Source organism: Nelusetta ayraudi, unplaced genomic scaffold (assembly GCF_046127955.1).
Source record: "Nelusetta ayraudi isolate G7.1 ecotype Tasmania unplaced genomic scaffold, CSIRO-AGI_Nayr_v1 ptg000031l, whole genome shotgun sequence".
Lineage (NCBI taxonomy): Eukaryota > Metazoa > Chordata > Actinopteri > Tetraodontiformes > Monacanthidae > Nelusetta > Nelusetta ayraudi.
This window is the reverse complement of record NW_027466081.1, coordinates 478,672-506,176: the sequence shown is the minus strand read 5'-3', so window position 1 is coordinate 506,176 and position 27,505 is coordinate 478,672. Positions and strand designations below refer to the sequence as shown.

Sequence of the window (27,505 nt, the reverse complement as noted above, 5' to 3'; positions counted from 1 at the left end):
AACAATTTCATACAGAAGCATGGATTACTCTCGGATAACCAATATGGATTCTGAAGTAACCGATCAGCATCACAGCCTTTAATAGAACTAATCGAAGAAATGACCCATGCCATGGACAAAAAGAAATATGCGGTGGGGGTATTCATTCATTGATTTAATTAAAAAAAAAAAAAAAAAAGCATTTGATACAATCAACCATGATATACTAATAAACAAACTAGAACAATATGGGATCAGAGGGGTAGCGCTGAAGTGGGTGAAGAGCTATTTAAATGGCACAAGGCATTTTGTGAACATAGGAGAAATGCAGTCTGTGTCACACTGCGGTGAGGTTACGTCTTGTCTTGGTGTTGTCTTGTCATTTCCTGTTTTCCTGTTTACGTTTTCATAGTATCAAGCTAACCATTTAGTTCGCCATCTAACGATGCCGTTGGATGATCAAATAATTAAAATCCTACGTTAAAAACTGGATACTTTATTTGAAACGTCAATACTTGAATTTATACGTTGTGTCTTTGCCAGTACATGCCGCTAATTTCAGCTGACTTCCCAGGATCCCACGATGCTTTGCAGCAGCACGCAAAGCATCATGGGATACCCAAGTGCGCAAAGGATAGTGCGGTGTATCCTTGGAATCAGCTAAAACGAGTGCGTATTTCCGAGGGCGCATTTTGAGCGTCCTAAGCACCCTCGGGAATTGGGACGAGCCTTCGCGCAGTGCTATGACGCAACTTCCTTCCAAAATGCACACTTCAAGGGCGCAGAACCTGAATTGAGACACAGCCCCAATTACCCATTGTCTCCACCTGTGCCTCATCACCTCATGTGTTTAAATAGTCTGTGTCTCCCTTGTCTTGTGCTAGAGTGTCTTGTGTCGTCATGTCTAGCGCCCTGCCACAGCCCAAGAAAAACTCACAGTAAGCCGGTTCATCCTAGAAGACGAGTGATTTTTCTGTTCTTGATACATTTTTGTTCTTAGTCAAAGTTTAGTTAATTGTTTCTGAGATTCTGTTATTTAGCCCCTCTTAGAGAGTGATTTTTCGTTTCTACCTTATTAGCCCTTTTACATTCCTCCCAGTGAGCGCTTTTGGTTTCGATCTGTTTTAGTCTAGGTTTATCCTTTAGTTATATGTAGCTTGCCCCTGTTTTCCTCCTTTGGAGTGATTTTTAGTTTATCCCTTGTTTTTCATAGATTAGATACTCTAGGAGTTTCACAGCCTGGTTATTTTATCACTTGGCTTAGAGGTGTATCGCATGTTGGGTTCAATAAATATCTTTGCCTCTCACTACCCTCTGAGTCCTGCCTTGAGTCCCAGCCTGACAGTCTGGATGGTTGGACATGGTGGACAGTGTGTGTGGTGTGCCACAGGGATCAGTGCTGGGACCTAAACCTTTCATCTTTTACATCAACGACCTATGTAAAATATCTCAAATACTGAAATTCATCGTGTTTGCAGACGATACAAATATTCTTGGTTTAGGTGAGAATCTGCAGCAGCTTTTGGACACAATCACTTCAGAATTGCTGCAAAGAAGTTATCACTAAATTTAAGTAAAACAAAATTCATCATATTTGGTAGCGGGAAGATGACTGAAAACGCAACGGTACAGATAGAGGGGGTCAATATCGAAAGGGTACAGGAAATCAAATTTTGCGGGGTGACAATCAATGACAATATTTGCTGGAAATCTCTCATACAGCACATCTGCACAAAAATATCTAGGAGTATATCAATAATGTCAAAAGCAAAGCATTTCTTAAACAACAATTCCCTCCGCACTCCGCTGTTTTATTTCACTGGATTCACCATTTCTCACCCACTGTGGAGAGGTTTGGGGTAACACATATAAAAGTTCCCTAGAGCCACTAGTCATCCTACAAAAAAGAGCCTTAAGAATCATTCATAATGCTAAACAAAAAATGTTTCATGAAAGAGAGGGAGGATATAATCTAAGGGAGCAGTTAAACTTTAATACAGTCATGTCGAACTACAATAACAAGAAATTGCTTAGCTAACAACAAGGTGAGGCTTTAGAACAGTCTGCGTGTGGAGTTAAAAAAAAAACTATCCAACTATCAGTCAATTTAAAAACAAATACAAATAAATGATTTGGGATAAATACAGGGAAGAGGACATATGAAGTTTAAAGTTATCATTCGTGTGTGTGTGTGTGTGTGTGTGTGTGTGTGTGTGTGTGTGTGTGTGTGTGTGTGTTATAAATAGCTCATCACACTTGGAATAATGTGGCAGTAACCATAAATGTTGGTTTTGGTGCATTTTTCTTTTTTTATTTTCTTTTTTCTTTTTTTCTTGAGCACGGCAATGAGAAGCAGCTAAAGGGCCTTGGGAATAGGGATAGGTTTGGATAAGTCAAGTCCTTCCTACTCCTTTCGAGCATATTTAAGTTGTGGACATTTGTTTTTGTTGTTTTTTTTCTTTGAGTATTAGGCTTACATATTTTTATTATTGTATCTTTTTATTTCCTTTTCCTCCTTATGCTCGAATAAAGAATTAAATCAAATCCTCAATCAGATGCTAACCGGTCCTTGGCAATTTGAATAAATTAAATTTACATGACAGGGGTTAGGGGAAGTGACAAAGAGTGCATATAAATGGCATTTTGTCAGAGAAGTTCTCCCACAGGCTGAACTGCTTTCTGTCACCATGCAAGACTCTGGAGAATCCAAGGTCTGCTTTCCCCATTTCAACAGTTCCTGCAGGAAGAAGCTGCGCTCTCCCGTTGAAGCCCTTCTTACTTCCAGCTTACTGTTTTGCATCACTCTACTCACTGTCACCCTGAACCTGCTTGTCATCATCTCTATTTACCACTTCAGGTGAAGTAAATAACTTGCGTGGTCACAAAGAGTGTATATATAATTTATATAATATATATTGACATATATAATTACTGTGACGGTATTTCTGAGCTGCCCAAATTGTAGTGAAGTGAATTTTTTGTAGTTCTTTTTTTTTTATGTATCTCCAACTACGTTCTGTTTTGAAGCTTTACTTTACAGAATAACTGATATGTATTATTGCTCTCTGTAATAACAGGCAATAATGATTCAAATCTTTACATAGCATAAATCTATGTGTTCAACATTTCATGTTGCAGGCAGCTCCACACCACGACAAACCTCCTGCTCCTCTCCCTGGCTGTTGCAGATTTCCTGGTGGGCTTCCTGCAGATGCCTGTTGAAATCCTGCTCTTGAACGGCTGCTGGATCCTGGGCGACATTGTGTGTCTAATACATAACTTTTTAGCCATGGTGATTGTCAATGCTTCGGTAGGAAACATGGTCCTCATATCCGTGGACCGCTACGTGGCTATTTGTGAGCCCATGCTCTACTCCACCAAAGTCACAATGAAAAGGGTTCAGCTGTGCATATGTCTGTGTTGGATCTTTTCCACTGTTCACACCAGCTGGATGATCAGAGACTTGTTGGCGCAACCCGGGAAGCACAATTCCTGCTATGGAGAGTGTGTACTCATGATCAGTCATGAGGAAGGAATCGTTGACTTTTTTGTCACCTTCTTCGGCCCAATAACCGTCATTGTAGTTTTGTACTCGAGGGTGTTTGGGGTGGCAGTGTCCCACTCTCGGCCCGCGCGCCTCCAGACATTGACTGTAATTCAGCGCTCGAAGAAAACGCCTCCCCTGAGGTCTCAGGTGAAGGCAGCCAAGACTCTTGGGGTTGTCGTGGTCATATTTCTTCTGTGCTTTTGCCCACTTTTTGTGTTCACTGTGGCTGAGAGCAACATGATAGGGGAGTCATCCACAGCTGAGGTTTGGCTGTTGTATTTGAACTCCTGTTTGAACCCTCTCATCTATGTCTTTTGCTACCCTTGGTTCAGAAAATCTATTAAACGCCTTGTTACACTTCAACCTGTCAAGGCCTGTTCATTTCAGGTTGATATCATGTAAAGGAAGACCAGAGAGGCCAAAGTCCAACTTTTGTGTTCTGTCTTTCCCATTTCTTTGTTTACTCATTGTGGTTGATCAACTCGCACACTCAAAGGTACATTAAAGCTGCCATGAACAGCCTGTGTGTGACAGCGGACAGTAAACTATTGTTTTAACTATTATTATTATTACATTACAATTGAACCTTAATCGTTAGTTTTGATTAGCCTTCTCATGTAAGACCTGATGTCGTGTGAGATTAAGAACGTTAAAGAACAAAACTGAGGGATTTCAGTGTCGGTGACTGAAGGACATCAGAGGCCAAGAAAAATAAAATAAAATATATGTTTATCAATTTTACCTCCTGCCAATGTTCCTGCAAGGGCTGCCTTTATATTTGTTTTAGATGTTTGGATCTCCGGAATTTGCATTTGTTCTGGAATTATGTTACTTATAGTTAACAAATAAACATCAGTTTCAGTTCCATTTTGTTTAGAGCCACTTTTCAGCATTTACACTTGTTGTATTGTCTAAAACTCTCATGTCTTCTTTCAATCAATCAATCAATCAATCATTCAACTTTTACTTGTAAAGCGTTAAATCACATCCAAAGGCGTCTCAAAGTTACTTTGTACCATTAGGAGAAAAACAGCTGAACCCTTTTCAGAGCAAGACAAGTTGCAGCAGTGACAGGGAAAAAGTCCCCTGCGAAGAAGAAGAAGAAGAGGAAGAAGTCAGAGTGGCAGACAGGCCACAGTTGCAGGGTGAACAACCAAATACCTACATAATATATGTAATAGATAGTATCATAACATACATACACACACGCACACACACACACACACACATATATATATATATATATATATATATATATATATGCATATATATATATATATATATATATATATATATATATATATATATATATATATATATATATGCATATATACATATATATAAAAAAAAATATATATATATAAAAAAAAATATATATATATAGGTATATATATATATACCTATATATATATATATATAATATATATATATACCTATATATATATATATATATATATATTGGACACAGGTGTCCTCTCCAATTATCCAATTATGGGCCAATCTCCAACCTTTTGTTCAAGTCTAAGATCCCAGAGAACACATTTGCCAGGCAGCTCAACTTTTTTTGTCCAAAAGCAACCTATCTGAGGTGTTTCAGTCAGACTTCAGGACTAATCAAAGCATCGTCCTGATGGCATTTGACAGAGGTATTCCATCTGTTTTGGTTCTAGACCTCAGTGCTGCAGATGATACAGTCGACCACAATTCTTCTGGGGAGGTTAAAGGATGTTAACGGCATTAAAAATAAAACCCTAAATTGTTTCAGATCATAATTTTCTGACCACTTTCTATTTCTTCATGTCCACAATTACCCATCAGAATGTTAAACAGTTAGCTTTGGAGTTCCTCAAGGATCCGTTCTTGGACTAATACTCTTTGACATTTTCGTTATCCCTTGATGATATTATTAGAAAGCATGACTGACTTTTCATTACTGAGATGAAACCGCAATAAAATGCATACAATAAATGTGCATTATATCGGTCCATTAAACCTATCAAAGCAGATCAATTTAAAGTTAAGTTAATCAATGATTAAATAATTTTAAAACCTTTGATAAATCAAATTGTCATGATTGTAGGCCCAAGGGCTGCTGTCCCTATTTTCAAAACAATAGAATTTGGGGGTTTTTGGTACTTCCACAATGGACCCCTGTCTGAAACTGGATGTTCTGTCTATCTGGACCATCAATGATTTTAGGGTACAATTTGTAAAATGTGTGGCAAGTAAACAAGACATAAAAGTTACATTGTCATGTGGTGCATCATTGTTATCAAAGCACCATGCTGTCCATTCAAATCCTCAATCAGGATCGAGGTGGTTCTAACACAGCGGCTGCTAGAGGAACCAGGCACCAGGTTCGAGGTGGCATCGATCAAAATGCCTAGAGCGAAAACGGAGCTGAAGCCAGAGGGGGAGGATGACCACTTCATGTCACTCAGTCAGGTAAGTAAAATGATGCAACAACAGAAAGACGTGTTCATGGCTCTCCTCCAGCAACAACAGGATAACTTTAAGGGCTTTGTACATCTTATCCTAGACTCCACAAAGAGCAGGATTGAAACAATAATGAAAGATGTACAAGAAGTCCAGGTAAGTCTACAGTTCACACAAAAAGAAGCAGATGATCTGAAAGTCAGTAATAGCAAACAGACAGAGAAAGGCGACACAATGCAAGCAGACATCTTCAGAGTTTGTGACAGTTTGCTGACCATGACTGATAAAATGGAGTACCTGGAAGGACACACAAGATTGAATAATCTTGTATTTGAAGGAGTGACAGAAGCACCAGGAGAAACCTGGGCAGACACAGAAGAGAAGATCATGAAAATATTGAAGGACAAACTTCAACTGCAAAGTGGAGATAGACAGGGCACATTGTGTAGGGAAGCCCAGTGAAGGTGAGAGACCAAGGCCAGTACTCATACAACTCTTTAGGTTCAAAGACAGAGAAGACATATTACAGAGGGCAAAATTTCTTAAAGGCACAAAAATATTTATTAATGAGGACTATACAGATGCTTGTCAGGAGAAAAAGGAGAGAATTGATGCCTGAGTTAAAAGCAGCCAGAGAGAGAGGGGACATTGCATACCTGCGAAATGACAAATTGATAATACACCCACGCACCAGCACACCTAAATAATTCGGGAATATTGGATAATGGACGATGGGCACAGTATGTGATACATAGGACTTCTACTGACTCTAGAAAAAACTCAATCACACTCTTCTGGCCTACAAACAGCAATAAGAATCAACAAACTTCATCAAACTGAACACAACACCTACAAATACACTGCATACAAACAGCAGTATATTGAAAATGGCATTGACCCGGAAAACAACTTTTTCTTAAATATCAACAATGACTGTCACTATGACACAACAAGCAATTCAACAGAACTTTCAAGACTGTAAACAAAATCTCAATAATTCACTTCAAAAGTAGAAGCATGCGCGCAAATTTTTAATATTTGTTTTTATTTTCATATTATTTTTTTCTTGAGCACGGCAAATGAGAAGCAGCTAAAGGGCGTTGGGAATAGGGATAGGTTTGGATAAGTCAAGTCCTTCCTACTCCTTTTGAGCATATTTAAGTTGTGGACATTTGTTTTTGTTGTTATTGTTGTTGTTTTTCTTTTGAGTATTAGGCTTGCATATTTTTATTATTGTATCTTTTTATTTCCTTTTCCTCCTTTTTATGCTCGAATAAAGAATTAAATCAAATCCTCAATCAGATGCTAACCGGTCCTTGGCAATTTGAATAAATTAAATTTACATGACAGGGGTTAGGGGAAGTGACAAAGAGTGCATATAAATGGCATTTTGTCAGAGAAGTTCTCCCACAGGCTGAACTGCTTTCTGTCACCATGCAAGACTCTGGAGAATCCAAGGTCTGCTTTCCCCATTTCAACAGCTCCTGCAGGAAGAAGCTGCGCTCTCCCGTTGAAGCCCTTCTTACTTCCAGCTTACTGTTTTGCATCACTCTACTCACTTTCATCCTGAACCTGCTTGTCATCATCTCTATTTACCACTTCAGGTGAAGTAAATAACTTGCGTGGTCACAAAGAGTGTATATATAATTTATATAATATATATTGACATATATAATTACTGTGACGGTATTTCTGAGCTGCCCAAATTGCATTGAAGTGAATTTTTTGTCGTTCTTTTTTTTTATGTATCGCCAACTACGTTCTGTTTTGAAGCTTTACTTTACAGAATAACTGATATGTATTATTGCTCTCTGTAATAACAGGCAATAATGATTCAAATCTTTACATAGCATCAACCTATGTGTTCAACATTTCATGTTGCAGGCAGCTCCACACCACGACAAACCTCCTGCTCCTCTCCCTGGCTGTTGCAGATTTCCTGGTGGGCTTCCTGCACATGCCTGTTGAAATCCTGCTCTTGAACGGCTGCTGGATCCTGGGCGACATCGTGTGCCTAATACATAACTTTTTATCCACGGTGATTATCAGTGTTTCGGTAGGAAACATGGTCCTCATATCCATGGACCGCTACGTGGCTATTTGTGAGCCCATGCTCTACTCCACCAAAGTCACAATGAAAAGGGTTCAGCTGTGCATATGTCTGTGTTGGATCTTTTCCGCTGTTCACACCAGCTGGATGTTCAGAGAATTGTTGGCGCAACCCGGGAAGCACAATTCCTGCTATGGAGAGTGTGTACTCATAATCAGTCATGAGGAAGGACTCGTTGGCATTTTTTTCTCCTTCTTCGGCCCAATAGCCGTCATTGTAGTTTTGTACTCGAGGGTGTTTGGGGTGGCAGTGTCCCACTCTCGGCCCGCGCGCCTCCAGACATTGACTGTAATTCAGCGCTCGAAGAAAACGCCTCCCCTGAGGTCTCAGGTGAAGGCAGCCAAGACTCTTGGGGTTGTCGTGGTCATATTTCTTCTGTGCTTTTGCCCACTTTTTGTGTTCACTGTGGCTGAGAGCAACATGATAGGGGAGTCATCCACAGCTGAGGTTTGGCTGTTGTATTTGAACTCCTGTTTGAACCCTCTCATCTATGTCTTTTGCTACCCTTGGTTCAGAAAATCTATTAAACTCCTTGTTACACTTCAACCTGTCAAGGCCTGTTCATTTCAGGTTGATATCACGTAAAGGAAGACCAGAGAGGCCAAAGTCCAACTTTTGTGTTCTGTCTTTCCCATTTCTTTGTTTACTCATTGTGGTTGATCAACTCGCACACTCAAAGGTACATTAAAGCTGCCATGAACAGCCTGTGTGTGACAGCGGACAGTAAACTATTGTTTTAACTATTATTATTATTACATTACAATTGAACCTTAATCGTTAGTTTTGATTCTCCTTCTCATGTAAGACCTGATGTCGTGTGAGATTAAGAACGTTAAAGAACAAAACTGAGGGATTTCAGTGTCGGTGACTGAAGGACATCAGAGGCCAAGAAAAATAAAATAAAATATATGTTTATCAATTTTACCTCCTGCCAATGTTCCTGCAAGGGCTACCTTTATATTTGTTTTAGATGTTTGCATCTCTGGAATTTGCATTTGTTCTGGAATTATGTTACTTATAGTTAACAAATAAACATCAGTTTCAGTTCCATTTTGTTTAGAGCCACTTTTCAGCATTTACACTTGTTGTATTGTCTAAAACTCTCATGTCTTCTTTCAATCAATCAATCAATCAATCAATCAATCAATCAACTTTTACTTGTAAAGCATTAAATCACATCGAAAGGCGTCTCAAAGTTACTTTGTATCATCAGGAGAAAAACAGCTGAACTCTTTTCAGAGCAAGACAAGTTGCAGCAGTGACAGGGAAAAAGTCCCCTGCGAAGAAGAAGAAGAGGAAGAAGTCAGAGTGGCAGACAGGCCAGAGTTGTGTGTATATACATATATATATATACATATATATATACATATATATTTCAACTGTAGAAGCGTGCACGCAAATCTTCATAACATAAAGGAATATTTAACGCAATTTACACAGTCCTTTAATATAATTTTGATCTCAGAGACATGGATCAATAATGAGAGAGGAACGGATTTTTATTTGGAAGGATATGACTTTTTAAGTATGAATAGGAGAAACAAAACTGGTGGGGGTTGTAGCTCTATTTGTTGACAACGGTAATGGTTTTAAAGCAGCTCTCTGTAACTTTTCGACCATAGAATTATGATTCCAAACTCAGTAAAGCGGTACATAACCGATTAATAGGATCAATGGTGCCGCCTCGGCAGCGAGAGGGGGGTTGTGCCGGCTGTAACTGCACTGCGTGACTTTCAAGTGCGACCCGACACGCCGGACGAACCACTATACGGTAATGTCACACGTTTATTTAGAGGCGGTTTTACATGCTACTATTACAAATACATGAGATTATAAAATGACGGAATGGAACCCAATAAGGGCGCGTCCCCATAGCACCGCCTCGCCTCGCCTCGCCACGGTTCGATTGTGTCCCGAGACCGTGGGCGGCGTCGACGCGGTAAAGCGGGACAATGTTTTCGACGGCATCATTTCTTGTTGTTTCATACCTGCTGCTCGGTCTGTGGTTGCTTTTCTGTGAAAGAAAGAACAGTTTCCCTCACTGAAATCACAGTTGATCATTTATGTGGGCAACATTTACAATTTCTGGTTTCGTTTTCTGGGAGAGTAAAGGTGTAGTTCAACCTTTATATTTTCACCAAAAGTAAACACGAGACAGATACAAAGGGAAAAAGCATTTGTTTAAAAACAAACAGACAGTAAACACGACTCCTTATTTGAAACAGCTGCCCTAGCAAGCCAAGGACCATTTTATGCCGCGGTGTTCGAGGCTTCCTCGCGGCGAAGAGCCACGTCCTCTCCGTATTTCCTCTAATCTCGAGACTCCTCGGACTCCCTAGCTTAACGCGCCTCACGCAGGAGCAACTCGGTTTGTTCCGAGCGCTTCGCCGTTTGCCACTCGTCGTTTTCGCGAATATCGTTGAACACACTCGCGAACACGGAAGTTCCGTGTCGAAAGAGTTGGCGTCGGTGTCCGCTCCGACAGGGAAAATCGGCGAAAACACTGAGCCAATCCAGTGCCCTGCTCGTCGTTACGTCACCACTCAACTCGCCTCGTCTCGCTTGGACCCTGAGTGCTTGAGGTACCAAAACGGCACCTCCTACAACCGTGTAGCGGCCAGTGGGGCCGCTCTACAACCGTACCGTGGCGAGGCGAGGCGAGGCGAGGCGGTGCTGTGGGGCCGCGCCTTAAGTAACCTCGATGAAAGACGAAGTAATGAAAGTGTTGAACGTTTGCTACGACGTTATTGCCAATGTCTGTTTTGCATTTTGTGATGTATGGCTTTAAGCCACAGGGCAGGGTCACGGGGGCGTGACGTCACTGCCCAAGCAGGTGAACACCTGCACTGTAATGGCTGCAGATTTCAATAAAGTTCAGTGAGCACACAGCCGTTATCCGCGTGTCATTGGACATAACAATGGCGACAAGGATGGAGCTCCTGTTTGCACCCTTTGCCTCCCTTTCTTTCTCTACCCGGCAAACCGCCGGTACCGTGGCCCTGCTGGTATGAGTCATTCGGGACATTTATGGAGGCCATCGGGCTAGCCGATGCTACCGATGCTCGGCTAAGGGCTATGCTGATCCACAGCCTAGGCAGCGAGGGACAACGGATTTTCGGAACTCTTGGACCCGCACCGAAGCTTAATGACTATGTGGCCTTGCTGTCCGGACATTTTGCTGCTCCACAGAGCGTCACAGTACGGCATCGTCTTTCGCCAACGCATACAGCGACCTGGTGAGTCTGTCCACCATTACGTTGCCGACCTCTGGTGCCTGGCCAGCCTGTGTAAATTCGAGACTTTGGAGGAGGAAATGATTAGGGATCAGCTGGCAGAGCACACGACCAACTGACCAACCGACTGCGGGAAAAGCTGTTCATGTCCCCGGACGACATGACACTCGCGAAAGCAGTGGAGTTAGCTTTCCAGCTCGAGTCGGCTGCTCAGTTGACATCACAGCTAGCGGCTTCGGGCCTGCCTTCCCCTCGCCCCGCTGCGCTGGCACAGACAGTAGCCTCGGCTGCCCCACTCTCCGAGCCCTCCTCCCCTCCCGACGAGTTCGAGGGGAACATCGTGGGACGCCACGGCCCGGCAGCAATGTGAGATGGCAACTGCGGATTGCCATCTCACCCCACACGAGCACCTGGCTGCCTGGCCACGGGGCAGTGGTGCCAACGCTGCGGTAAGCTGAACCACTTCTCCAGAGTGTGCGCCTGCGAACCCCCGGCCTTGCTCATCCACAACAACCATCAATTCAGTGGGCTCCAGCACCAGGCCATTAAAGTGGTGCATGGTGGAGCTGGATGGTGTCAACCTATCGCTGCTGGTAGACACTGCGGCTTCCAGATCCATCCTCACCGAGCCCATAGTGTGCCAACTCTTCCCTCGGATGTCAATCAAGGCTGGTGCAGAAGATCTGTACGGTTACGGCCACGCTAAGATTGGCATGGTGGGCACTGCCACCTTCGTTGTGCGTTATGGCTTGTTCCGGCCAAGATGGTTTTGCCTTTTGTGTGTGTGTGTTGTGCTTTTGCCTTTTCTTTTCTAGGGTACCCACACCCTGGCCTCCTGGCATTGACCCACTTTCCCCCCCCTCTGATTGGTGCGGCATCGGTGGAGGTTCAGCTCTCCAATCGGGAACAGCTTTCCCTGCACCTGGTACCTGATTGGTGCGGCATCTGCTCCACTCCACCGGTTCTTCAATTGACAGACTACAAAAGCCGTGCCATCCCATCCGCCAGGCTGACTTCCGGATGACAGCTGCCTCCTCCCTCCTTTAGCACTGGGTTTTTGTGACAATAGCGCTGTTTTTCAGTGGCTCCCGGTACCTGGCCCTTTGTTTGATAGCCGTTTGGCTTAGGTTTTCATTTCAGCACAACTGTGGAGCGGGGTCAGGGATTTTGAGACTAAAATACAGATTGGTTTATTTTTGTAGGGGTTTTATTTCATGTTTAGACACACTAGGTGCAGGGGTGCTGATTACTGTACTTTGGTTTATAGATTACAGGGACAGAAAAGCCTTTTGCTTCCTCTTTCCGTTCTTTGCCCCTTTTGTTTTGTGGGATTATAGGTTGTAGCTCATTGAGTCCTCTTTATGTTATATTCTGTTTTTGCTTTAACCAGCATCCATCGGCCCCCTCCTTCAGTTCCGTTATTTTTGTTTGTTGCCCCTTCACCACCTTCAAAAACAGGGCGCAATGAATTTACTCCATCTCTAACACCGTGGCCTTGTGTTACTTTCCCTTCCCTCTAGCGAGCCGGGTTGTAACACGGCTCCAGGACACTCCCAGCATTCACCTTCCAGGTGTCTCGCCAGGGCGCCAACCTCCTCGGTTTCGACCTGTTATGCGCCCTGGGCTTCTCCATCACGGATAACCTGGGCGCCACCATACTGACGGTGGCCACACCCTGGCTGCACCGCTGGCCATCCCTGTTCGCCGTGCTGGGTTGCCTCACTGCCTTCAAACACCAGCCGCTCGTTGATCCAGCTGTGACCCCAGTCATCCAACCTCTGCGGCGGCTGCCCCTCTCCAACCTGGTCGTGGTGAGGAAGAAAACGGGTGGCCTTCGGCCCTGCATTGACCTCAGGCAGGTAAACAAGTCCGTGATTCCCAATAAGTACCCGCTACCCACGACGGAGGAGCTTTCAGCCAAGTTTCACGGCTCAACAGTCTTTTCTAAGCTCGACCTCCGAGGGCTACCTGCAGCCGCAACCTCACCACCTTCATGACCCACATGGGGGTCTTCCGGTACACCCGCATGCCTTTCGGCCTCAGCTCTGCTCCCAGCTGTTTCCAAAAGATCATGACCACTATCTTCGCTGGCATCCCGGGTGTGGTTGCGTACCTGGATGACATCGTGGTGCATGGAGCGACGTCCGACCTCCACGATGACCGCCTCGCCAAGGTACTCGACGTGCTCGCTCGCCACAACCTTACGCTGAACTGGGAAAAGTGCATCTTCGCTACACCCGTCATCAAGTTCGTGGCTTTCCGCCTGGCCGCTGACGGCTTGAGCCCGCTCCACTCCAACGTTGACGCTGTCCTGCGCCTGCCTGAGCCCTCCTGCCCCACTCAGTTGTCGTCGTTCCTGGGGATGACGGCGTTCTACTTGCGTTTCCTGCCCCGTTATTCGGAGACCACTGCCCTGCTGCGCGCCCTCCTCAAATAGGACGCGCCCTGGTCCTGGTCACCTGAGTGTTCTGACACAACTCACCTCCCCTCCGGTACTCGCCCATTTCGACCTGCAGAGCCCCACGTTTGTGACCTACGACGCCTCCAACACCGCCATCGGCGTCGTCCTGTCCCAGCTCCAGGGTGGAACTGAACGCCCTGTGGCGTTTGCTTCAAGGTCACTCACCCCAACTGAGCAGAAGTACTCCGTGGGGGAGAGGGAGGCCCTGGCTTGCGTCTGTGCATGCGAGTGGTGGCATATGTACTTGTACGGACGACACTTCACGCTCCGAACGGATCTCCAGGCCCTCACAGCTCTCCTGGCCACAAATGGATCAGGGCACAAGCCGCTCCGCCTGTACCGGTGGTCAGAGAGATTACAGGCCTATACTTCAATACAGTGTTCACACCAGGCAGGGATAACATCGTGGCCGACATGCTCTCCAGAGCCACACCCACCCCTGCGCCCGACACCATCAACGGCCACTCTGAGTCGGAGCTGGTCCTCATGCTGCACAGACCCCTCCAGGCTGCTGTATCTCTGCAGGATCTCCAGACAGCGTCTGCACAGGACTCGATCCTCTCTCAGCTCCGTACCTTCATCCAGGAGGGATGGCCTGCCAAGGTCCCGGAGGAGCTGGCGCCCTACCACCCTGTCAGAAACTACCTTTCCTGCTGGAATGATGACTGCGTGGCAGGGGGCTGTGTGCAGTGATTCCCAGCGCCCTGCGAGGCCGCATCCTGACCATGGTCCATGAGGGTCATCTGGGCGTTGTCAGAGTCAAACAGCGCTGCAGGGGCTTGGTCTGGTGGCCAGGCATCGACAGGGACATCGAGACAATGGTGAAGGACTATACGGCCTGTCTCACCAGCGGCAAGACAGGCCAGCCACCGTCACCACCGTTGTAGCCCCTCCCGTGGCCAGCTGCTCCATGGTCCCACATCCAGGTGGACATCTGTGGGGAACTTCATGGCATCCCCCAGCACCAACGATTCCTCCTGGTGGCCTATGACCTTCACTCCAAATGGCCTGAAGTGCGTTCTGTTGGGTCTGTAACCACCCAGGTGGTCACTGACTTTCTCTCCTCCCTCTTCGCCCGCTGGGGCGTGCCCGACACCATCACTACCGTCAACGGGCCCCAGTTCATCTCAGCGGATTTCGCCTCCTTCACGGAGAGGAGGGGGATCAAACACGTCAGGACTGCCCTGTACCACCCACAAGCCAACGGTGGTGTGGAGAGGTTTAACCAGACCCTTAAGAACGGACTGAGAGCACACCTTGCTGATAATCTCCCATTCCCAGTAGCACTGCAGAACACCCTGTTGCACTACAGAGCGGCGCCTCATGCTATGACCGGCTGCTCTCCAGCTCTCCTCATGCTGGGACGTGAACTCCAACTTCCCTTGGATCGTCTACGGCCCCCTCAGCCACACACTCCAGCGGTAACAACACCACACGGCGACAGAGTGGCAGAGCAGCAGCATCGCATGAAGCAGCGCTTCGACAGGGTGCGTCGGGTGAGACGTCCCACACTCACAGTGTCAGACTGGGTCCGGATCCGCAGACCCAGTCGATCCCACAAGCTGCTTACTGAATCTCCTATTTTCTCCGATTTGAGGTATAGTGCAGAATTTTGGCTATAGAAAGAGAGATTTTCAAGCCAGAAAGGTCCTCTTGGGCTCAAATTGAAGCTTAGGGACATGGGAAGTTTTCTATATACAAATGAGGCAGTGATATCCCCCATAAAGTGCTGGTAATCAATCATCCTTGTTGTTATTTGTCAAGCGGACAGTATATTTTTTTGTGTTTCTGGGGTTGATGTTGGTCATATTTAAAAATACAGTTGTGGCAAGTCCTAAAATCCTATTCCGCTACTTCCCCCTATGTCCCAGGATACTCCATGCCAAATTTCAGACTTCCATGTCTATTCATGTAATTTTAGTGAATTAATAGTTGCCTTAACACATTTTCGCTAGAGCCACATACCCTGGCAGTCTACCCTGTTCATCCAGTCTGGCTACATATGTTCAAGCCTCTATTGATGTTATGCTTATTTCAAATCTGTTTTGCACTGTTTTGAAAGGGGGGTAAATGTGATGTATGGTTTTAAGCCACAGGGCAGGGTCACGGGGGCGTGACGTCACTGCCCGAGCAGGTGAACACCTGCACTGTAATGGCTGCAGATTTCAATAAAGTTCAGTGAGCACACAGCCGTTATCCGCGTGTCATTGGACATAACACATTTCATATTGGTGTTTTTCCTGAACACATACGAGCGCTCCAACTAGGCGACTATTTTATTTTCCCACATCAATAAACTAGTGCTGCAGCGTGTTTACTTCGTCACTTCGCCATTTCCACCGAAAGTTACCTAGAGCTGCTTTAAAGTAATGGAAAACATGTCAGCTGTAGTAGATAATGTGCTTGAATGTTTAACAATTGAAATTAGCATGGTAAATAAAAAAAATGTCATTGTTAGCTGTATATATAGAACACCTGGATCAAATATGGACGTGTTTAAAAATTGGATTGAGGGAACACCTTGTCATAACAAACCATAAAATCATGTTTATTGGTGGGCATATTAATATAGACCTGTTAAACCCAAACAAACATAAGTGAGACTGAGGAATTTATCAACACCCTCTTCAGTATTAGCCTATACCCCAAGATCACCAGACCAAGTCAAATTACAACTCAGACTGCATCCTTGATCGACAATATATTCACGAACGAACTGGACAATAACACTGGAAGTGGGTTACTAGTGAATGACGTAAGTGATCACCTTCCAGTATTCACTATTTACTCTGTTTACAATGAGAAGAATACACGTCATAAGGATATGACGCCAATGTGCAGAAGGGTCAAGACAGAGATATCTATGAAAGAACTAGAAAATGAGTTATTGCAACACAATTGGGATATGATATATAGGCTAAACGATACAAATGAAGCATATGATACCTTTCTAAGTATATATAAGACCCTAAATGACAAAAAATTTCCTATTAAACAATATTATAGATCCAATAAATATAAGGATAATCAATTGATGTCTAATGGTTTGAAAACGCTTGTAAAAAAGAAAAACTTATAAAGAGAATTTATAAAGCATAGAACTAAGGTGGCAGAAGAAAAATATAAAAAGTATAAAAACAAACTAACTAATATGAGAAACTGCAAGAAAGAATATTATAATAAATTGCTGGAAAATAACAAGCAAAATAAAATATAAAAGGTATATGGAGTATTTTGAACAGTATAATTAGAAACAAATCCAGACGCATCGATTAGACCGCAGTACTTTATAGAAAATAACATGAGTGATGTAGCTAATAAACGTAATAATTATTTTGTAAATATTGGACCCAAATAAGCTGAGGTAATTAAAGACCCAAGATTAGATAATGATAAATTGATAGTTAGAAATACAAATACAAGTATGTATCTTAAGCCTGTAACAGAAGAAGAGATTATTGATATTGTGAAATGATGCAAAAACAAGACATCCACTGACTACAATGACATTGACATGAAAACAGTCAAAACAGTCACTCATTACTAACAGGTCAATTCCCCCAAAATATGGAAATAGCCAAAGTCCTTCCATTTTACAAAACTGGAGAAATTACAGACCCATCTCAATTCTCCCGCAGCTCTCAAAAATATTAGAAAAACAGCAGACTGAACAATTTCATACAGAAGCATGGATTACTCTCGGATAACCAATATGGATTCTGAAGTAACCGATCAGCATCACAGCCTTTAATAGAACTAATCGAAGAAATGACCCATGCCATGGACAAAAAGAAATATGCGGTGGGGGTATTCATTCATTGATTTAATTTAAAAAAAAAAAAAAAAAAGCATTTGATACAATCAACCATGATATACTAATAAACAAACTAGAACAATATGGGATCAGAGGGGTAGCGCTGAAGTGGGTGAAGAGCTATTTAAATGGCACAAGGCATTTTGTGAACATAGGAGAAATGCAGTCTGTGTCACACTGCGGTGAGGTTACGTCTTGTCTTGGTGTTGTCTTGTCATTTCCTGTTTTCCTGTTTACGTTTTCATAGTATCAAGCTAACCATTTAGTTCGCCATCTAACGATGCCGTTGGATGATCAAATAATTAAAATCCTACGTTAAAAACTGGATACTTTATTTGAAACGTCAATACTTGAATTTATACGTTGTGTCTTTGCCAGTACATGCCGCTAATTTCAGCTGACTTCCCAGGATCCCACGATGCTTTGCAGCAGCACGCAAAGCATCATGGGATACCCAAGTGCGCAAAGGATAGTGCGGTGTATCCTTGGAATCAGCTAAAACGAGTGCGTATTTCCGAGGGCGCATTTTGAGCGTCCTAAGCACCCTCGGGAATTGGGACGAGCCTTCGCGCAGTGCTATGACGCAACTTCCTTCCAAAATGCACACTTCAAGGGCGCAGAACCTGAATTGAGACACAGCCCCAATTACCCATTGTCTCCACCTGTGCCTCATCACCTCATGTGTTTAAATAGTCTGTGTCTCCCTTGTCTTGTGCTAGAGTGTCTTGTGTCGTCATGTCTAGCGCCCTGCCACAGCCCAAGAAAAACTCACATTAAGCCGGTTCATCCTAGAAGACGAGTGATTTTTCTGTTCTTGATACATTTTTGTTCTTAGTCAAAGTTTAGTTAATTGTTTCTGAGATTCTGTTATTTAGCCCCTCTTAGAGAGTGATTTTTCGTTTCTACCTTATTAGCCCTTTTACATTCCTCCCAGTGAGCGCTTTTGGTTTCGATCTGTTTTAGTCTAGGTTTATCCTTTAGTTATATGTAGCTTGCCCCTGTTTTCCTCCTTTGGAGTGATTTTTAGTTTATCCCTTGTTTTTCATAGATTAGATACTCTAGGAGTTTCACAGCCTGGTTATTTTATCACTTGGCTTAGAGGTGTATCGCATGTTGGGTTCAATAAATATCTTTGCCTCTCACTACCCTCTGAGTCCTGCCTTGAGTCCCAGCCTGACAGTCTGGATGGTTGGACATGGTGGACAGTGTGTGTGGTGTGCCACAGGGATCAGTGCTGGGACCTAAACCTTTCATCTTTTACATCAACGACCTATGTAAAATATCTCAAATACTGAAATTCATCGTGTTTGCAGACGATACAAATATTCTTGGTTTAGGTGAGAATCTGCAGCAGCTTTTGGACACAATCACTTCAGAATTGCTGCAAAGAAGTTATCACTAAATTTAAGTAAAACAAAATTCATCATATTTGGTAGCGGGAAGATGACTGAAAACGCAACGGTACAGATAGAGGGGGTCAATATCGAAAGGGTACAGGAAATCAAATTTTGCGGGGTGACAATCAATGACAATATTTGCTGGAAATCTCTCATACAGCACATCTGCACAAAAATATCTAGGAGTATATCAATAATGTCAAAAGCAAAGCATTTCTTAAACAACAATTCCCTCCGCACTCCGCTGTTTTATTTCACTGGATTCACCATTTCTCACCCACTGTGGAGAGGTTTGGGGTAACACATATAAAAGTTCCCTAGAGCCACTAGTCATCCTACAAAAAAGAGCCTTAAGAATCATTCATAATGCTAAACAAAAAATGTTTCATGAAAGAGAGGGAGGATATAATCTAAGGGAGCAGTTAAACTTTAATACAGTCATGTCGAACTACAATAACAAGAAATTGCTTAGCTAACAACAAGGTGAGGCTTTAGAACAGTCTGCGTGTGGAGTTAAAAAAAAAACTATCCAACTATCAGTCAATTTAAAAACAAATACAAATAAATGATTTGGGATAAATACAGGGAAGAGGACATATGAAGTTTAAAGTTATCATTCGTGTGTGTGTGTGTGTGTGTGTGTGTGTGTGTGTGTGTGTGTGTGTGTGTGTTATAAATAGCTCATCACACTTGGAATAATGTGGCAGTAACCATAAATGTTGGTTTTGGTGCATTTTTCTTTTTTTATTTTCTTTTTTCTTTTTTTCTTGAGCACGGCAATGAGAAGCAGCTAAAGGGCCTTGGGAATAGGGATAGGTTTGGATAAGTCAAGTCCTTCCTACTCCTTTCGAGCATATTTAAGTTGTGGACATTTGTTTTTGTTGTTTTTTTTCTTTGAGTATTAGGCTTACATATTTTTATTATTGTATCTTTTTATTTCCTTTTCCTCCTTATGCTCGAATAAAGAATTAAATCAAATCCTCAATCAGATGCTAACCGGTCCTTGGCAATTTGAATAAATTAAATTTACATGACAGGGGTTAGGGGAAGTGACAAAGAGTGCATATAAATGGCATTTTGTCAGAGAAGTTCTCCCACAGGCTGAACTGCTTTCTGTCACCATGCAAGACTCTGGAGAATCCAAGGTCTGCTTTCCCCATTTCAACAGTTCCTGCAGGAAGAAGCTGCGCTCTCCCGTTGAAGCCCTTCTTACTTCCAGCTTACTGTTTTGCATCACTCTACTCACTGTCACCCTGAACCTGCTTGTCATCATCTCTATTTACCACTTCAGGTGAAGTAAATAACTTGCGTGGTCACAAAGAGTGTATATATAATTTATATAATATATATTGACATATATAATTACTGTGACGGTATTTCTGAGCTGCCCAAATTGCAGTGAAGTGAATTTTTTGTAGTTCTTTTTTTTTTATGTATCTCCAACTACGTTCTGTTTTGAAGCTTTACTTTACAGAATAACTGATATGTATTATTGCTCTCTGTAATAACAGGCAATAATGATTCAAATCTTTACATAGCATAAATCTATGTGTTCAACATTTCATGTTGCAGGCAGCTCCACACCACGACAAACCTCCTGCTCCTCTCCCTGGCTGTTGCAGATTTCCTTCCTTGAAATCCTGCTCTTGAACGGCTGCTGGATCCTGGGCGACATCGTGTGTCTAATAAATAACTTTTTATCCATGGTGATTGTCAATGCTTCGGTAGGAAACATGGTCCTCATATCCGTGGACCACTACGTGGCTATTTGTGAGCCCATGCTCTACTCCACCAAAGTCACAATGAAAAGGGTTCAGCTGTGCATATGTCTGTGTTGGATCTTTTCCACTGTTCACACCAGCTGGATGATCAGAGACTTGTTGGCGCAACCCGGGAAGCACAATTCCTGCTATGGAGAGTGTGTACTCATGATCAGTCATGATGAAGGAATCGTTGACTTTTTTGTCACCTTCTTCGGCCCAATAACCGTCATTGTAGTTTTGTACTCGAGGGTGTTTGGGGTGGCAGTGTCCCACTCTCGGCCCGCGCGCCTCCAGACATTGACTGTAATTCAGCGCTCGAAGAAAACGCCTCCCCTGAGGTCTCAGGTGAAGGCAGCCAAGACTCTTGGGGTTGTCGTGGTGATATTTCTTTTGTGCTTTTGCCCACTTTTTGTGTTCACTGTTGCTGAGAGCAACATGATAGGGGAGTCATCCACAGCTGAGGTTTGGCTGTTGTATTTGAACTCCTGTTTGAACCCTCTCATCTATGTCTTTTGCTACCCTTGGTTCAGAAAATCTATTAAACGCCTTGTTACACTTCAACCTGTCAAGGCCTGTTCATTTCAGGTTGATATCATGTAAAGGAAGACCAGAGAGGCCAAAGTCCAACTTTTGTGTTCTGTCTTTCCCATTTCTTTGTTTACTCATTGTGGTTGATCAACTCGCACACTCAAAGGTACATTAAAGCTGCCATGAACAGCCTGTGTGTGACAGCGGACAGTAAACTATTGTTTTAACTATTATTATTATTACATTACAATTGAACCTTAATCGTTAGTTTTGATTCTCCTTCTCATGTAAGACCTGATGTCGTGTGAGATTAAGAACGTTAAAGAACAAAACTGAGGGATTTCAGTGTCGGTGACTGAAGGACATCAGAGGCCAAGAAAAATAAAATAAAATATATGTTTATCAATTTTACCTCCTGCCAATGTTCCTGCAAGGGCTGCCTTTATATTTGTTTTAGATGTTTGGATCTCCGGAACTTGCATTTGTTCTGGAATTATGTTACTTATAGTTAACAAATAAACATCAGTTTCAGTTCAATTTTGTTTAGAACCACTTTCCAGCATTTACATTGTTGTATTGTCTAAAACTCTCATGTCTTCTTTCAATCAATCAATCAATCAATCAATCAACTTTTACTTGTAAAGCGTTAAATCACATCCAAAGGCGTCTCAAAGTTACTTTGTACCATTAGGAGAAAAACAGCTGAACTCTTTTCAGAGCAAGACAAGTTGCAGCAGTGACAGGGAAAAAGTCCCCTGCGAAGAAGAAGAAGAGGAAGAAGTCAGAGTGGCAGACAGGCCACAGTTGCAGGGTGAACAACCAAATACCTACATAATATATGTAATAGATAGTATCATAACATACATACACACACACACACACACACACATATATATGTGTATATATATATATATATATATATATATATATATATATATATATATATATATATATATATATATATATATATATATATATATATGTACATATATATATATATACACACACATATATATATATATATATACATATATATATATATTTATACATATATATATTGGATGCAGGTGTCCTCTCCAATTATCCAATTATGGGCCAATCTCCAACCTTTTGTTCAAGTCTAAGATCCCAGAGAACACATTTGCCAGGCAGCTCAACATTTTTTGTCCAAAAGCAACCTATCTGAGGTGTTTCAGTCAGACTTCAGGACTAATCAAAGCATCGTCCTGATGGCATTTGACAGAGGTATTCCATCTGTTTTGGTTCTAGACCTCAGTGCTGCAGATGATACAGTCGACCACAATTCTTCTGGGGAGGTTAAAGGATGTTAACGGCATTAAAAATAAAACCCTAAATTGTTTCAGATCATAATTTTCTGACCACTTTCTATTTCTTCATGTCCACAATTACCCATCAGAATGTTAAACAGTTAGCTTTGGAGTTCCTCAAGGATCCGTTCTTGGACTAATACTCTTTGACATTTTCGTTATCCCTTGATGATATTATTAGAAAGCATGACTGACTTTTCATTACTGAGATGAAACCGCAATAAAATGCATACAATAAATGTGCATTATATCGGTCCATTAAACCTATCAAAGCAGATCAATTTAAAGTTAAGTTAATCAATGATTAAATAATTTTAAAACCTTTGATAAATCAAATTGTCATGATTGTAGGCCCAAGGGCTGCTGTCCCTATTTTCAAAACAATAGAATTTGGGGGTTTTTGGTACTTCCACAATGGACCCCTGTCTGAAACTGGATGTTCTGTCTATCTGGACCATCAATGATTTTAGGGTACAATTTGTAAAATGTGTGGCAAGTAAACAAGACATAAAAGTTACATTGTCATGTGGTGCATCATTGTTATCAAAGCACCATGCTGTCCATTCAAATCCTCAATCAGGATCGAGGTGGTTCTAACACAGCGGCTGCTAGAGGAACCAGGCACCAGGTTCGAGGTGGCATCGATCAAAATGCCTAGAGCGAAAACGGAGCTGAAGCCAGAGGGGGAGGATGACCAGTTCATGTCACTCAGTCAGGTAAGTAAAATGATGCAACAACAGAAAGACGTGTTCATGGCTCTCCTCCAGCAACAACAGGATAACTTTAAGGGCTTCGTACATCTTATCCTAGACTCCACAAAGAGCAGGATTGAAACAATAATGAAAGATGTACAAGAAGTCCAGGTAAGTCTACAGTTCACACAAAAAGAAGCAGATGATCTGAAAGTCAGTAATAGCAAACAGACAGAGAAAGGCGACACAATGCAAGCAGACATCTTCAGAGTTTGTGACAGTTTGCTGACCATGACTGATAAAATGGAGTACCTGGAAGGACACACAAGATTGAATAATCTTGTATTTGAAGGAGTGACAGAAGCACCAGGAGAAACCTGGGCAGACACAGAAGAGAAGATCATGAAAATATTGAAGGACAAACTTCAACTGCAAAGTGGAGATAGACAGGGCACATTGTGTAGGGAAGCCCAGTGAAGGTGAGAGACCAAGGCCAGTACTCATACAACTCTTTAGGTTCAAAGACAGAGAAGACATATTACAGAGGGCAAAATTTCTTAAAGGCACAAAAATATTTATTAATGAGGACTATACAGATGCTTGTCAGGAGAAAAAGGAGAGAATTGATGCCTGAGTTAAAAGCAGCCAGAGAGAGAGGGGACATTGCATACCTGCGAAATGACAAATTGATAATACACCCACGCACCAGCACACCTAAATAATTCGGGAATATTGGATAATGGACGATGGGCACAGTATGTGATACATAGGACTTCTACTGACTCTAGAAAAAACTCAATCACACTCTTCTGGCCTACAAACAGCAATAAGAATCAACAAACTTCATCAAACTGAACACAACACCTACAAATACACTGCATACAAACAGCAGTATATTGAAAATGGCATTGACCCGGAAAACAACTTTTTCTTAAATATCAACAATGACTGTCACTATGACACAACAAGCAATTCAACAGAACTTTCAAGACTGTAAACAAACTCTCAATAATTCACTTCAAAAGTAGAAGCATGCGCGCAAATTTTTAATATTTGTTTTTATTTTCATATTATTTTTTTCTTGAGCACGGCAAATGAGAAGCAGCTAAAGGGCGTTGGGAATAGGGATAGGTTTGGATAAGTCAAGTCCTTCCTACTCCTTTTGAGCATATTTAAGTTGTGGACATTTGTTGTTATTGTTGTTGTTTTTCTTTTGAGTATTAGGCTTGCATATTTTTATTATTGTATCTTTTTATTTCCTTTTTCTTCTTTTTATGCTCGAATAAAGAATTAAATCAAATCCTCAATCAGACGCTAACCGGTCCTTGGCAATTTGAATAAATTAAATTTGCATGACAAGGGTTAGGGGAAGTGACAAAGAGTGCATATAAATGGCATTTTGCCAGAGAAGTTCTCCCACAGGCTGAACTGCTTTCTGTCACCATGCAAGACCTTGAAGAATCCAAGGTCTGCTTTCCCCATTTCAACAGTTCCTGCAGGAAGAAGCTGCGCTCTCCCGTTGAAGCCCGTCTTACTTCCAGCTTACTGTTTTGCATCACTCTACTCACTGTCACCCTGAACCTGCTTGTCCTCATCTCTATTTACCACTTCAGGTGAAGAACTTGCGTGGTCCCAAAGAGTGTGTATATAATTTATATAATATATTTATATAATATATATTGACATATATAATTACTGTGATGGTATTTCTGAGCTGTCCAAATTGCAGTGAAGTGAATTTTTTGTAGTTCTTTTTTTTTTATGTATCGCCAACTACGTTCTGTTTTGAAACTTTACTTTACAGAATAACTGATATGTATTATTGCTCTCTGTAATAACAGGCAATAATGATTCAAATTTTTACATAGTATAAATCTATGTGTTCAACATTTCATGTTGCAGGCAGCTCCACACCACGACAAACCTCCTGCTCCTCTCCCTGGCTGTTGCAGATTTCCTGGTGGGCTTCCTGCAGATGCCTGTTGAAATCCTGCTCTTGAACGGCTGCTGGATCCTGGGCGACATCGTGTGTCTAATACATAACTTTTTATCCATGGTGATTATCAGTGTTTCGGTAGGAAACATGGTCCTCATATCCGTGGACCGCTACGTGGCTATTTGTGAGCCCATGCTCTACTCCACCAAAGTCACAATGAAAAGGGTTCAGCTGTGCATATGTCTGTGTTGGATCTTTTCCACTGTTCACACCAGCTGGATGCTCAGAGACTTGTTGGCGCAACCCGGGAAGCACAATTCCTGCTATGGAGAGTGTGTACTCATAATCAGGTATGAGGAAGGAATCGTTGACATTTTTGTCTCCTTTTTTGGCCCAATAGCCGTCATTGTAGTTTTGTACTCGAGGGTGTTTGCGGTGGCAGTGTCCCACTCTCGGCCCGCGCGCCTCCAGACATTGACTGTAATTCAGCGCTCGAAGAAAACGCCTCCCCTGAGGTCTCAGGTGAAGGCAGCCAAGACTCTTGGGGTTGTCGTGGTGATATTTCTTTTGTGCTTTTGCCCACTTTTTGTGTTCACTGTGGCTGAGAGCAACATGATAGGGGAGTCATCCACAGCTGAGGTTTGGCTGTTGTATTTGAACTCCTGTTTGAACCCTCTCATCTATGTCTTTTGCTACCCTTGGTTCAGAAAATCTATTAAACGCCTTGTTACACTTCAACCTGTCAAGGCCTGTTCATTTCAGGTTGATATCATGTAAAGGAAGACCAGAGAGGCCGAAGTCCAACTTTTGTGTTCTGTCTTTCCCATTTCTTTGTTTACTCATTGTGGTTGATCAACTCGCACACTCAAAGGTACATTAAAGCTGCCATGAACAGCCTGTGTGTGACAGCGGACAGTAAACTATTGTTTTAACTATTATTATTATTACATTACAATTGAACCTTAATCGTTAGTTTTGATTCTCCTTCTCATGTAAGACCTGATGTCGTGTGAGATTAAGAACGTTAAAGAACAAAACTGAGGGATTTCAGTGTCGGTGACTGAAGGACATCAGAGGCCAAGAAAAATAAAATAAAATATATGTTTATCAATTTTACCTCCTGCCAATGTTCCTGCAAGGGCTGCCTTTATATTTGTTTTAGATGTTTGGATCTCTGGAACTTGCATTTGTTCTGGAATTATGTTACTTATAGTTAACAAATAAACATCAGTTTCAGTTCCATTTTGTTTAGAACCACTTTCCAGCATTTACATTGTTGTATTGTCTAAAACTCTCATGTCTTCTTTCAATCAATCAATCAATCAATCATTCAACTTTTACTTGTAAAGCGTTAAATCACATCCAAAGGCGTCTCAAAGTTACTTTGTACCATTAGGAGAAAAACAGCTGAACCCTTTTCAGAGCAAGACAAGTTGCAGCAGTGACAGGGAAAAAGTCCCCTGCGAAGAAGAAGAAGAAGAGGAAGAAGTCAGAGTGGCAGACAGGCCACAGTTGCAGGGTGAACAACCAAATACCTACATAATATATGTAATAGATAGTATCATAACATACATACACACACACACACACACACACACACACACACACACACACACACACACACATATATATATATATATATATATATATATATATATATATATATATATATATATATATATATATATGTATATATACATATATATACATATATTTTTTTTTTTCATATATATATATATATTCATATATATATATATATATATATATATATATATATATATATATATATACATATACATATACATATATATATTGGACACAGGTGTCCTCTCTAATTATCCAATTATGGGCCAATCTCCAACCTTTTGTTCAAGTCTAAGATCCCAGAGAACACATTTGCCAGGCAGCTCAACTTTTTTTGTCCAAAAGCAACCTATCTGAGGTGTTTCAGTCAGACTTCAGGACTAATCAAAGCATCGTCCTGATGGCATTTGACAGAGGTATTCCATCTGTTTTGGTTCTAGACCTCAGTGCTGCAGATGATACAGTCGACCACAATTCTTCTGGGGAGGTTAAAGGATGTTAACAGCATTAAAAATAAAACCCTAAATTGTTTCAGATCATAATTTTCTGACCACTTTCTATTTCTTCATGTCCACAATTACCCATCAGAATGTTAAACAGTTAGCTTTGGAGTTCCTCAAGGATCCGTTCTTGGACTAATACTCTTTGACATTTTCGTTATCCCTTGATGATATTATTAGAAAGCATGACTGACTTT

The 27,505-nt window shown here is 42.1% G+C and overlaps 3 protein-coding genes and 1 pseudogene across 3 annotated transcripts; all 4 read left to right on the top strand.

Moving 5' to 3' along the window:
• The first annotated feature begins 2,666 nt into the window (after positions 1-2,666).
• Positions 2,667-3,928, top strand: LOC142891275 (trace amine-associated receptor 1-like). Its single transcript, XM_076030684.1, has 2 exons — positions 2,667-2,836; positions 3,118-3,928. The coding sequence occupies exons 1-2, from the start codon at positions 2,667-2,669 to the stop codon at positions 3,926-3,928; spliced, it is 981 nt and encodes a 326-aa protein (XP_075886799.1).
• A 3,468-nt stretch (positions 3,929-7,396) lies between these two features.
• Positions 7,397-8,657, top strand: LOC142891273 (trace amine-associated receptor 1-like). Its single transcript, XM_076030683.1, has 2 exons — positions 7,397-7,566; positions 7,847-8,657. The coding sequence occupies exons 1-2, from the start codon at positions 7,397-7,399 to the stop codon at positions 8,655-8,657; spliced, it is 981 nt and encodes a 326-aa protein (XP_075886798.1).
• Positions 8,658-20,098: 11,441 nt separating this feature from the next.
• Positions 20,099-21,340, top strand: LOC142891272 (trace amine-associated receptor 4-like; annotated as a pseudogene).
• Positions 21,341-24,731: 3,391 nt separating this feature from the next.
• LOC142891271 (trace amine-associated receptor 13c-like) lies at positions 24,732-26,001 on the top strand. The gene is made up of 2 exons (XM_076030682.1): positions 24,732-24,901; positions 25,191-26,001. Exons 1-2 carry the CDS (start codon positions 24,732-24,734, stop codon positions 25,999-26,001), a joined length of 981 nt encoding a protein of 326 aa, XP_075886797.1.
• Positions 26,002-27,505: the final 1,504 nt, after the last annotated feature.

Excerpts from the sequence above, each read along its gene's own strand:
- LOC142891271 (XM_076030682.1), top strand. The coding sequence starts at position 24,732 with ATGCAAGACCTTGAAGAATCCAAGGTCTGCTTTCCCCATTTCAACAGT. Across the intron at positions 24,902-25,190 it reads ATCTCTATTTACCACTTCAG|GCAGCTCCACACCACGACAA; the intron begins GTGAAGAACTTG and ends TTCATGTTGCAG.
- LOC142891273 (XM_076030683.1), top strand. The coding sequence starts at position 7,397 with ATGCAAGACTCTGGAGAATCCAAGGTCTGCTTTCCCCATTTCAACAGC. Across the intron at positions 7,567-7,846 it reads ATCTCTATTTACCACTTCAG|GCAGCTCCACACCACGACAA; the intron begins GTGAAGTAAATA and ends TTCATGTTGCAG.
- LOC142891275 (XM_076030684.1), top strand. The coding sequence starts at position 2,667 with ATGCAAGACTCTGGAGAATCCAAGGTCTGCTTTCCCCATTTCAACAGT. Across the intron at positions 2,837-3,117 it reads ATCTCTATTTACCACTTCAG|GCAGCTCCACACCACGACAA; the intron begins GTGAAGTAAATA and ends TTCATGTTGCAG.